The sequence below is a fragment of the Myxine glutinosa genome, chromosome 1 (genome assembly GCF_964187855.1).
Source record: "Myxine glutinosa chromosome 1, kmMyxGlut1.1, whole genome shotgun sequence".
NCBI classification, from domain to species: domain Eukaryota; kingdom Metazoa; phylum Chordata; class Myxini; order Myxiniformes; family Myxinidae; genus Myxine; species Myxine glutinosa.
In genome coordinates, this window is record NC_136261.1 from 126,931,584 (window position 1) to 126,944,942 (window position 13,359).

Below are 13,359 nucleotides of genomic sequence, written 5' to 3' on the forward strand. Positions count from 1 at the left end.
GCAAGGCAAGGCTTTTCTTTTTTTCCCTCTTCTCTTTCTACTTTGCCTTGCGATTAAATTGCAAACAGCCAAAATACGTTGGCGCTAATTGAATAATTGGGCATTATGTTTTACAACTAATAAAAACGAATTTGCGATTCATTCGCTTTCCTGCGCGTTTGTGTACGCGATGGCGATTTCTTTACCAAACTCCGGAAGCCGTTCGCTTTGGACCGAACCATTGCATGTAAATAGAGGGGGGGGATTGTCACCACTCGCAAGCCGTTCGCTTTGGACCAAACCATTTCATGTAAATAGGGGGGGGGATATAATTTTAGATATATATATAGTACGGGCATGCCCTAGTTCAATCAAACCTGGCTCTTTTAAAATCAATGCCAATGGGAATTCAAACAAATTCTCCAAGATGAATAGGCCAATCATCACAAGCACCTTAATATATAGCTGCAAGAGTTTTGTTGGGTAGTGTCTTTAGCCCAACCATCTACAGTTAATTCATCAACGACCTCAAATCCATTATGGATTTAGAGTTTGGTTGGTATTTTTGATCTCAGTGATAATCACCATCATAATACCTGTGATGATGGAGCACAAGGTATGCTTGCATGCAACAAGATCCATGCCAAATGGCAATGTACATTAATTCCAAAGAAGAATTTACGATAAACGTTTAATTCCAGAGGGAGCCAATTAGGGCTGTTTCACACGGACCCGAACTTTCCATTGCATTAATCATCCCTTGCAAATGACCAGAAGGTCAACTCTGCTAGCAACATCAAAAGGAAAAAATATCAGGACAGCAGCTGAATACTGAAATAAGCAGTTCACCTCCTGACCCTTGAAAAATCAACCAGGCTCAGGTCAGGAGTGTGATATACAATGCCTTCAGAAAGTATTCACACCCCTTGACTTTTTCATATTTTGTTGTGTTACAGTCTGAATTTAAAATGGGTTAAATTGAGATTTTTATGTCGCTGATATACACATAATATCCGCAAAAGGTCAAAGTGGAAATTGTTTTTGAGAAATTTTTACGAAAGAATTAAAAATGAAATACAGAAATATCTATTTTACACAAGTATTCAAACCCCTGAGTGAGAACTTCATAGAAGCACCTTTGGCAGCGAGTACAGCTTTGAGTCTTCTTGGGTATGTCTATTAGCTTTGCACATCTGTATTTGGGGAGTTTCTCCCATTCTTCCTTGCGGATGTGCTCAAGCTCTGTCAAGTTGGATGGAGAGCGTTGGTGAACAGCAATCTTCAAGTCTTTCCACAGATTCTCAATGGATGCAAGGCTGGACCTGGGCTGTGCCACTCAAGGACTTTCACATTCTTGTTCTGAAGCCATTCCAGTGTTGCTTTGACTGTATGCTTGGGGTCATTGTCCTGTTGGAACGTAAATCTTTGCCGCAGTCTAAGGTCTTTTGCACTCTAAAGTAGGTTCTCCTCAAGGATTTGCCTGTACTTGGCTCCATTCATTGTTCCCACTATCCTTACAAGTCCCCCAATTCCTGCCACTGAAAAGCATCCCCATGGCATGATGCTGCCAAGACCATGCTTCACAGCACGGATGGTGTTCGATGGGTGAAGAGCTGTGCTCAGTTTCTGCCAGACGTAGCACTTTGCATTCAGCCCAAATAGTTAAATTTTCATCTCATTAGACCACAGAATATCTTGCCTCATGCTCTCAGTCTTTCATGTGCCTTTTTGTAAACTCCCGGCATGCTATTATGTGCCTTTTTCTCAAGAGTGGCTTCCGTCTGGCCACTCTCCCATAAAGCCTATATTTGTGAAGTGCTGCAGAGACTGTTGTCCTTCTGACAGGTTCTCCCGACTCCCATCTTAGCCAAGGAACTCTCAAGTTCTGTCAGCATGGTCGTTGGGTACTTGGTCACCGACCTGACTAAGGTCCTTCTTTGCCGTTGTTAGGTTTGGTCAGACGGCCAATTCTAGAAAGAGTCTGGGTAGTTCCAGATTCTTCACATTTCCTAATGATGGAGCTCACTGGGATCTTGGGGACTTTCAAAACTAGAAATTGTTTTATACCCTTCTCCAGATCTATGCCTCTTCACAATGAAATCTCGGAGTTCTACGGACAGTTCCTTGGACTTCATGGTAGAGTTTCTGCTCTGCCATGCACAGTCAACTGTGGAACCTTGTATAGAAAGGTGTGTTTCTTTCTAAATCATGTCCAATCATTGAATTGGTCACAGGTGGACTCCAATCAAGTTGTGGAGACATTTCAAGGATGATCAAAGAAAATGGGATGCACCTGAACTCAATTTGGAGTGTCATAGCAAAGGGGTTAAATACTTGTTGATTCAATATATTTAAACTTTTCAATTTTAATGATTTTGTGAAAAAAAAAAAAAAAAGTTCTCAAAAAAAAAAATTCCATTTTGACATTATGGGGTATTATGTGTAGATGAGTGACAAAAAAAATATCTCAATTTAATCCATTTTAATTCCAGGCTGTAACACCAATATGTGAAAAAGTCAAAGGATGTGAATACTTTCTTAAGGCACTGTAATATTCACCACTCTATTAGATCAGATCATTCAGAACAATAAAGGCTAACCCCCGTTCTAGCAGGGAAAATGGCCTAAAAATGCCTATTGTATTCAGAACAATACTTGGAATCCTCAACTTTCTCGTACAGATCTGCAGCTCGATTTTGTTCCTGCTCCCCATGTCAAAGGCATTGTGGCTTGTGTGACTTATCTGCAGAATGCAATAGAGTAAATAATCGACATCTTCATATGTAGACTATTTACTGCAAAGCATCCCCATAGCATCTACATCTTTCAAATCCAGAATGCAATAGAGTAAATTTAAGCATCTTCCATCCTGTGGCCGAATGAAGTACAATGCAAGTGCAAAAATGTTTAATGGATTTGAGGTCCATTAAAATAAGTCATCAACAAACAGATAAAAGGATATCATTTTGGCCAACTTCAGGTCGGATGCTGAAGCCCTCATCATCTACCTCTGGAGAATTCTGCAAAAAGAATTTTTTTTTTTTTAATATAATAAAAGGTGAGAAAAATATCAGTGAAGGCTTACAAACAAGGTAAATTTGCAGTCAGAAGGTAGACATTGTAACTCCAAGCAAATGAAATATTAGGTTGAAGTAGACACATTAAAGCAGCAAGACAGTAACAAAGGAAATAAATGAGGTTTCTGGAAGCAACAGCATTGTCAAGCAATAGAATTTAAAAAATAATTATCATATTAAAAACAACCTGGAGTGGAAAGTCAGAATACGGCCAAACACAAATGAAAGGAAAAGTAAAAGGCAAGCGTGCTAATGTCACGATTCAGTGGAGTGGCACCAGGTCGGAATAATCTCTGTCAGATCCTGAACCAGACCTCAGAGAAGCATCTCACTAACAAAAATGGCAACAGGCATGCCATGAATATTGCAAATGAGAGTGGCACCGACATCTCCCTCCATGAAGTGATGGCCATGTACAAGTCCAAGTCAACCCAGTCTGGACAAACACCATACTTACGTATCTCTGCCACTCAATGTCTCCACAATAGCCATTAGGAGCGCCGTTAGGCAGCTTCTGGGGCTAGCTCAAGCAGAAATTGGAGGCAGCAACGGAAGGGCAGGTGCAGAAAGAATTGCGAATTAAAGGAGGTAAGAAAAAAAAAAAAGTTGGGATAGAGCCTAGACAGTGAAAAGTTAACTCGAAAGGGGGGAAAGAGCAGATATTTAAGAAAAAGGTGCAATATATCAAATACCGTACAAAGCAGCAACTTGCAAACAAACCTAGTTCCTTTGAAATAAGAACAATGGCCCGGTTGCATAAAATTCCTTTATCCTTGAGGAAAGATATACCTTCAGGTACACCACGATTCCTTGGTGAAGGATTTCCTTAAGGGTTGTTACATAAACATCCCTTATGAAATCCTCAAATAAGGCTTTCCTTGATGTTGCGGAAATTCTTAGGAGTCATTGCTATGCCTGGCATCCAATAAGGTTAGAGATAGGAAGAGGCGTCCAAAAGCAAGAACACATAATGAACACGTAATTTTAAATGATGCTTGTTATATGTTGCATGGAAACCATGTGCTTCCAGATGAAGGAGGGATAAAATATTTCTTGTGTACAATTCATTGGATTCTCATTGAGCATTTTATTACCTCCGCCACTGAAAGTGGGCGGAGGTTATGGCCCGGTTGCATAAAGCATCCTTTAGGAAAGATTTGAGGATATACTTAAATATTTCCTTTCAAACCCTCAACCAAGTACACCCTCAATTTGAGGATGGTTGCATGTACAAATATTCCATATGCAAAGTTTTTCCTGAAAACCATCCTTAAACTCGAGGGAGGACTTCCCCCCTCTCCTCCCAGTCCTTAAACACGAACCTTTGAGTTTCCAAAAGGCACTCTTCATGGAAATGTCATGAAGAGGACGATTATCACAGCGCGAGATCGGAGGCCGATAGAACAATACTTCCGCAATTTTCACTCTTTCATGACATTCAGAATATTTTGCTTTCTGATTCACACTCTTATTTCACTTTGATAACTTCACACTTTCACCTCACCAGGGGTGAAAAACCGGGGTGGAGAGAGGGAGGGAGGGAGAACGGGTGGTGAGGAATTGGAGTGAACGGGTAGTGGAAGGGAGTGGGGGGGGGGGGGGCGCGAACAGGTGGTGGGATGTGGGGGGAGGGAGGGAGGGGATAGGGGGAAAAGGGTGAAGGGGTGGTGGGGGGGGGGTTGGGGTGAACGGGTGGTAGGGAAATGCCATTGTCTCTGTCTTTTGATTAAAACTGCTGGAGATCTTTGTCGGCGAGGCTGCTGGAGATCTTTGTCGGCGAGGTCACGTCTTTTCGAAGCTGTCCATGCGCTCACGCTTTTGAAGTTAAGTAATTTTTCACAATTGTGTTTTTGTCGAAACTGTATTTATCTTTCGGTGTGTGTGTACCTATAGTGTGTCCTTAGGAAGATTTATTGGTGTTAATTTTTCATACCTGTATCCAAAATCGTCGGTTAATTTGTGTCGTGTCTTTTGAGGCCTTGTAGGCTACCGTGTCCTACCTTGAGGCTTTGTTCTTCTCTCAGTGGTCCGTCGATTGTACTGCAATTACTTTCGTTTTCTGTTTTTGTCCCAGTCTTTCACCCCATACTTCCTTGTTTAAAATCTCAACTCCAAAAAAAAAAAACCCCAAAATTTTTTTCCCCCTTCTCTGTTCTTATTCATTGTTCTCATTCGTTTATTCGTTCTTATTTGTTCGTTTGTTCTTCGATCACGTGTTTCACCCCCATTTCCATTTTCCATTTCCCCAGATATACTTCTCCCACCCCCCCCCCCCCTTCCCACGCCTCCTCCCCCCAAGCCCTCTCCCTCCCACACATCTCCCGATGTCCCTGCTCTCAAATGTTGTGTTTGTGTGCTTCCCCTTCTCTCCCCATCTTGTCTACCGCTCCCTCTTTTTATATATTTTGTTTGTCTGTTTGATTTGTTTGTGTGATAAATGTTAGCTCTTTCACGAGCCTCGATTCTGTATACAAAAAGAAAAAAACAGAAAAAAAAAACAGTCAGCAAAGCAACGAGCAGGATTGGAATCAAAATGAGAAATGCTACAACCTGCATGGAGCAACAGGTCGAATAGTTTGACCACAGTGATGAAGTAATAACTAATTTGTGGGTAAACGTAAACTATACGAGTCAGTCTCGGCTGTGAAGCAGCCGAACTTGACGGCTAAGCCGTAGCGGCGCGTTCGCGGGCCACTCTTCAGGTCCTGTTGGCTGTCGCCATGGTGTGGGAGCCAGGTTGTGCAGAACAACAACATTTATATGGAAGACTGGGTTATGTAAGATCTCGCTCCTGCGACATCATTTGGCTGTATTACGAGAATGCAAACTGCCCTCAGGGCATATGACAAATAAAGCCACAATGATGCACTGACCATTTATAGACCTGAGGGCATTTCAATAAATGATGAAATATTTCCATATGCTGGTCGAGTTATCGATGTACGGACTCGATAGTCACAGTGAACCATTGTAGCAATTTTTGGCAAATAGGACGACAAATTGGTCCATCAGTAAGGCGACAGGTAGGCTATGCTCGTATTCTAGTAAGATAACTAGAGGACCAGCTCTGAGCTTGGCCCATATGGGAGTGGCATCAAATCAATACGTAACTCTAGCCCAGAAAGTGTCAGTATGGCGTTGTATTTCAGCAATTTCTGAGGCTTGTTTCCCAGGTACTGAGCCTGTTGATCAAATACGAATGCTGATGGCTCGACGATTCAAACAGTAAAAAGCTTGGCACATCGGCATCTTCAACGCTGGAATAACTTATGTTGAAACGCATACATACACATCCCTCAATGAGTTGTGCCCCCTTGACGTCACGCAAATCAGCAGAAGTACTTAATTTGCATAACGGCAGTGAAAATATTCCGATTTTAAAACACGATTATCGGCTTATTATTCTCCAAAAAAAGCCCATTTTTGTGCTAATAGATCAGGGATATCATCCTCTAAAACATATCTCTTCAAAAAAATTTAATGACTGTCCCTTTAAGGATGCTTTATGCAACCGGGTCAATTACCTCAAGATGTGCAGAAAACACAAGGTACCCACATGCCAGCAGAAGTTGGGCACCAATTCGTACACAAAAGTTAAGACAAAGACAGGTAATATCAATCTGCACACAAAATTTTAAATGTCTAATTCCACACTGGTACTTACAAGCGAATCGGCATCTGGCGGCTCTCTATGGAACAGGGAAAGGAAGCACATGACAGTGACAAATTGTAAATGATGACAGCAATTCAAATCTCCAAGGAAAACAGCTCCTACCTATTCAGACACAACCACAATCAGTATTGCAGACCTGCTGGAAGCAAGATTTTCTAATTTCAATAATTTACCGACATCATTGTGCAATTATTATCTTCTTCCTGAGAGTATACACACCATGGCTTCACTTCACCAACTTCCAGAACTAACCTTAACAAAACATGAAATTTTGCATACCACAGCACCACATGCAAACAATATTTTTAACTGCCCACTAAGGAATTCATAAATATGTAAAATTTTAACAACTTGTACTGAGGATAAATTTTTCTTAACTCCACCCTGTTTAAACATCTTGTTTAAACATACAAGGTATGCAAAAATTTCACCTTTTGTAAAGGTCAGTGTTGGCACCAAGGATTACAGAAAGTTAAACAGTTTATATTCTTTTAATAACTAAATATTCACCACACCAAATTCCATGAATAGACCTCCATACTGGTGCAGTTCGGCTTATCATAACACAACAAGCATGACAACTAGATAAGTATTTTCATTGCAAAACCTATGTTGTTGTTGGTGTTGTTACCTCTGCCACAAAAATGGGCAGAGGTTATGTTTTCACCCCTGTCTGTTATTTCACAAGATGTTTTGAGATGTTTGTGAACATCTCAAAATTGTAACATATTCCAACGAAATTTGGTGGACAGGTTGGGTGTGTGACAAGGATGAAATGATTATATTTTGGTGAATATCCAGATCCGTATACTAGATATTTTTTTGAAGTGATTCTTAACCATTGAGAGATGGGGCCAAAAACAATATATATCACGATATCTCAAAAAATTATGGACGGATTCGGACGAAACTTGGTGGATAGGTATGTGTGATAGGTATTTGAGATTTGTGGGACAAGAAAGAGTTGATTCAGTTTTGGTGAAGATCCGAAACCGGATCGCATTTTTAAAATTTCCGAAGTGATTTTTCGCCATTGAGACATGGAGCGAAATACGATATATAACATGATATTTAAAAAAGTTATGGACGGATTATGATAAAACGAGGTGGACGAGTTGGTCGGATGAAGAGAACACGCCGATTAGATTTTGGTTTAGGTCCGGATCCAGATCCGGCCTATCAGTGGGATACAAAGCGTAAACTTTTCAACCTGGCAGAGGTATGCGCTCTACCGAGCGTCCGTTCTAGTTTCTGTAAAGCTGCACAATAAACCATCGATTATTGGAGAAAAATAAAAATTTAAATAAGAATTTTAAAAGGGCAAAATTTTTAAAGGAAAGTATGTTGGGAAATTGGAGTAAAAGGGAGAGCAAGCAAGGAAGGGATGGTCAAACAATGCAAGGAGAGAGTAAAGGGAAATTGTACTATTGTGTGCAATATGTAGATTGCCCATTGTCACATCCAACCACAGCGACCACTAAAACACAAGTGAAAATCCATATTATGTCAACTGGAAATGCTGTGTTAGATTGCAGAGGAGAGACAAAATGGATGAAATTCAAGAACAGAGATCTACAAGAGGAAGGTACCATGGACCACAGGCCAGAAATAATCTGAAGATGTTTGGACCATTGACAGGATAGAAATGGCCTGCTAAGGGGAAGGAAGTTGGCACATACGTTGAGTCTGCGTCTTTTTCCTTTTTCTTGCGGGGAAACTTAATGCGCGATCGCCTCTTCTGCCCTGCTGCACAAAAGACAATAGCATTCACATGTTTTACCCATCAAAACTAGTGATTTACAAGAGGGTTATGCTTATGCCCCTGGGAATTGTTTAGCTGCATAAAAAGTGCCAACTGTCAAAGCAATTTTGAAATCTGAAAATTGGTTAGATGATGCCTGAGATCAACATTTTAATTTAGTATTGATGCTACAGGTAAACAAAAAAGTCAATGTTAGATGTACATCAGAGGAAAGGTGACAATTACAGAATCCAGTATCACATGCTCCATCATGTTTCAGCATTGTGCTTGCTAAGTAATTTCACTACCATTCATGCAAACAACTCTTTGAAAGAAGACCTCACTTGAGATGAAGACTGAAGGTCTATTGGTGAAGCATGAGATAACAAGCAAAGTACAAAGATATGTGAAATGGTGCAACAACAAAATAAACGGGCTGAATGAGCAAGACCTTTTGACGTTTTAACTGCAGAAAAGAGCAAGCTTCACTATTGCCTTAAACTGCTGTCCATACGATTGGGCCATTGGTCCATGATTCAGGGTTAAAAACAATTCTCCAAATGTTTTCATATTTTTAGTTTAAAATGCCTATTTTTTTTTGGAATGTTGTGGGGAAGGGGGGGGGGGGGGGTGAAAATGTAGTCCCAACCTCCCATCACCTGCAATGAACATGCCAATTCACTAGTCAAAGGCTCACACCAACATGGGTAAAGGAAGAGACTTTCATTCATTGTGCCTTGAAGTGAGCTCCCTCTGGTCTTTCAGCCCTAAAACCCCACTCAACACACCAGCCAACTCCACCCCCTTCCCCTATCCCCAACTACTCCAGTGTGTGCACATCCTTCCAGTAAGCCCCCATCTAGTTAGACGCCCATATGAAGGCTTACAGCCCACTATCACTATTTTTCCTCTTTGCTGCCATTTGCGGAACTTCCTTCCATAGGTTGCACTCAACCCGAGGGCTTCATTTCAAGAGGCATCACACTCAACCCAAACGCTTCAATTCAAGCCAGCATCACACTCAACCCCAGGGACTTCAATTCAAGCAAGCATAGCACTCAGACCCAGGGCTTCAATTCAAGCAAGCATAGCACTCAACCCCAAGGCTTCAATTCAAGCAAGCATCACACTCAACCACAGGGCTTCAATTTAAGCATCACGCTCAACCCCAGGGCTTCAATTTAAGCGTCGCGTCACCTTCAACCCCAGAGCTTCAATCCAAGCAAGTGTCGCACTCAACCATAGGGCTTCCATTGAAGCAAGCATAGCACTCAACCCCAAGGCTTCAATTCAAGCAAGCATCACACTCAACCCCAGTGTTTCAATCCAAGCAGGCGGTGCAGCACAGTTTCATTATCTCCCAACACTACCTGCAATATTTTCTATCCCCATCATCCATACTTCACTCAACCTTGTTACTTGCAAGTTACTGTAATTCCTCCCCTCCCTTCCCTCCTGCTTGTCATGACCAACAGGGGCCCCAATGTCAGCATATTGCCTTTCTACCATGTCACTTCATTCTTGCATGAACCACAAAAAAAACCAGAACGACACTCTTTGACGTAAATAACAATGTGTATATGTTAACTCGTAATGTCCTCTTGCTCCCATAATGGCAATGAAGCAATCAGAATCCCTGAGGGTAACTGGCGTCACTCAATCAGCCAAAGAGGTCCACGGCCTGCTTCTCTCCCAAAGAGAAAAGGGTTGCCAAATAGTTTTCTACTGCCTCATTTCTAGCCTTGACCATGCCTGCCCTCTCAGACTATTTGTCCACCAAAAACCCCCAACATGCCATACAGCATACACACTCATCCAGCATCCAAACCTTGATACCGTTACAAAATCCAAGCTAACTACATCATATCATGCTAAAATTTATACTCGTAGCCTTTATTCTGGTGGACTCTTCTATTCAGTCCACCTACTGTTATGTTAAGACTGGTTTTTCAGAATTTTCTGCCTACTTGGTATTATTTTCAGCATTTTCTGCCTACTTGGTATTATTTTCAGCATTTTCTGCCTACTTGGTATTATTTTCAGCATTTTCTGCCTACTTGGTATTATTTTCAGGATTTTCTGTCTTGGTTTCTTTATCCCCTTTTTCAGTTCTCCTGTCTATGTTCCTATCGACTGCATGCTGTCCATTCGCTGTATGCTCATTTCCATCTGCTTCTTCAATTGTTTTGACCTCTCAACCCCATCATTCAGATCATGAGTATTGATATCTATATAAAAAAGTGGTCAATTACACAAATAGCACAACATTCTACAATAAGCTCAAAAATTTTAAAGGGATGAAATACATGGAATTACCTTCTTGTGCGGACACAGTGTTGCTGCACTCTTCAAACTCTATCAATCCTGTGGGGAGAGGATGGGTGGGGGGGGGGAGGGGGGGGCTAGAATAAAGCACTGAAGAATACATGGGGAGGGGGGACCTGGAATAAAGCAGTGAAGAGTACACCTTTCAAAAGGACATCGCCTTACACTAAATAATAATTTAAAAAACCAGGATTGTGTGGCCAAACAGATAAATGCATCAATAGGGAAGGATATTTTTATATTTTACTGCATTTTAGTTTTAAAGGGGAAAGGGAGGTTATGCATTTAAATGATAGTTTCCTCATGCAAATAAATCTTCAACTCTGCCACAAAAGGGTAACGGAGGTCATATTTTCACCCCTGCAATCCTGCATGTATGTGAGCAGGATATCTCAAAAATAATCATGGACGGATTCGGACAAAACTTGGTGGACAGGTTGGGTGTGTGACAAGGACAAATTGATTCGATTTCGGTGAAGGTCCAGACATGAGGATTAAAAAAAAATTTTAAGCGATTCTTCACCATTGAGAGACGGGGCGAAAAAACAATATACTAGTATGGTATATGATATAGTATAGTATGATATTTCAAAAAGTTGGATGGGTTATGACAAAATTTGGTGGATGAGTTGGGTAGGTGACAAGCACAAGCTGAGTAGATTTTGTTTCAGGTCTGCATGCAGATCCTGTCTATCAATGGGATACAAAGGTAAACCGTTCAGCCAGGCGGAGGTATGTGTTTTACTGAGTGCTGTTTTAGTTATTTTATGCAATGCCTATATCAAAACATAGGGGCACCTGGTAGAATAAACAGTATACTACACTGACTAAAGGTATTTTAAACCATTTTCAATGGTTGCTAGATTCATTTCATTTCAATGGTTGCATTAAACATTTCAATGGTTGCTAGAAGACAGCGCAGCATGTGGAATCATAGTAACATAATCATGACTTAAAAAAAAAAAAAAAAAAAAAAAAACTATTTGGGGGGGGGGGGGGGGCACTCAAAGTCCCCCAAAGGGGCAGATTTTTTTTATGCCGTGAACAAACATTGGTACATCACGGGTGGTGACGGTTGTGGTCAAGTTTCATCGAAATTGCATCTGTAGTTTCTGAGAAAAAAGCAAATATATATTTTGGGGGGTTAAACCTGGACCCACTTTGACCCCCGGTAGACCCCCTTAAACCCCGATTTTTTTTTCATGCAGTGAACAAACTTTAGTCACAACACAACAAATATCATTTGTGCCAAGTTTGGGCACAATCACTGAAGCGGTTTCGGAGAAGAAGTTTCAAGTGTTTATGGACTGACGGACGGACAATGTGCTATCGCATAAGCTCCCCGGAACTTCGTTCCAGGTGAGCTAAAAATTATGGAGATAGGATTTAAGGTTTATGCTTATAAACGTCATAACTCCTAAACGATGCGACGTATGACGTCGTCATGTGGGAACTTTTTGTTCGTCATGGGCATGCGATTCTGCATGCAAAGTTTTGGCTCGATCTGTTCAGCCGTTGCGGAGAAAAAGGGGTTTTAGTGTTTTTCACGAAAAACAACATGGCAATCGATCCATGTTACGTATGACGTCCAAAATTTTTGCATTCTGAATTTTTTTTCACTAAGGTCATGTAAAAAAAACATAGGGGCAATACCCCTACCCCGTTGTGGTCAAGTTTCATCAGAATTGCGTGTGTAGTTTCAGAAAAGAAAGAAAATACCTATTTTTGGGGGTCAAACCTGGACCCACTTTGACCCCCCCCCCCCCCCCCCCATAGACCCACCCCATAGACTTTGATTTTCTTCGTGCCGTGAACAAACTTTGGTCCAGCATGGGTGGTGAAGGTTGTGGTAAAGTTCTATCGAAAAATTGAGTGTGTAGTTTCTGAGAAGAAAGCAAATACCTATTTTGGGGGACAACCCCCCCCCCCATATATATATATATTCATATATATATTCATATATATATATTCATATATAATATATTCATATATATTCATTCAACACAGAGTCTTCCTGGACAGTAACGCAGACAATTTGACCTGCTGGGACTGTACCGAGGACGAGCTCAAGCCAAAACCAAAACTCTATACTGGGAGAACACTTATTGAATAATAAATCAAAAAGATCGGATATATTGCTGCATTTGTCAAGCAAACGGATGTCGTATTTATTACTTTCCAGGTGGAGGGAACAAAGCCAAAAAAAGAAGAAACTTAAGAATGTGGGCTTTTAACCAAGGAATTTGAACAATAACTCAAAGCTGTGGGACATTCAATACCCACCCCCACAACCCTCTCTCCTTCAATCAACTACTGTGCCATTTCCAAAATACTTATAATGCTCATTAAAATAAATAAACCAGGTTTTCTCACAAAGACAAAAACTGTGCAAAGCTGTGGCCGACTTCAAATTTCCAGCTTTTTTTTTTACAGTGTTTCTGTATCCATCATGTCCACCCCATGCATCCTGCCCTACTCTTCGTTTTCGATTTGTCCAAGTTTCCATCTATTTTGTCCTTAAACAATATTGTTGGCTTTTCCCATTCGCTTTCTACTGCTCCTTT

The 13,359-nt window shown here is 41.0% G+C and overlaps 1 protein-coding gene across 6 annotated transcripts in view; it reads right to left on the reverse strand.

The window, feature by feature from the left end:
- FCHO2 (FCH and mu domain containing endocytic adaptor 2) overlaps window positions 1–13,359 on the reverse strand; it is a 146,341-nt gene that overhangs the window by 80,391 nt on the left and 52,591 nt on the right. For 3 of the 6 annotated variants that reach the window (XM_078776943.1, XM_078776979.1, XM_068118171.2), the window contains exons 9-13: window positions 10,787–10,834; window positions 8,409–8,475; window positions 6,721–6,745; window positions 3,514–3,576; window positions 2,941–2,999 (exon numbers count right to left, since the gene is read on the reverse strand). In XM_078776943.1, coding sequence (XP_078633069.1) covers window positions 2,941–2,999; window positions 3,514–3,576; window positions 6,721–6,745; window positions 8,409–8,475; window positions 10,787–10,834 — 262 coding nt within the window. The remainder of the gene's footprint in view (window positions 1–2,940; window positions 3,000–3,513; window positions 3,577–6,720; window positions 6,746–8,408; window positions 8,476–10,786; window positions 10,835–13,359) is intronic. The other 3 variants (XM_078776953.1, XM_078776970.1, XM_078776962.1) reach the window with 3 other exon arrangements.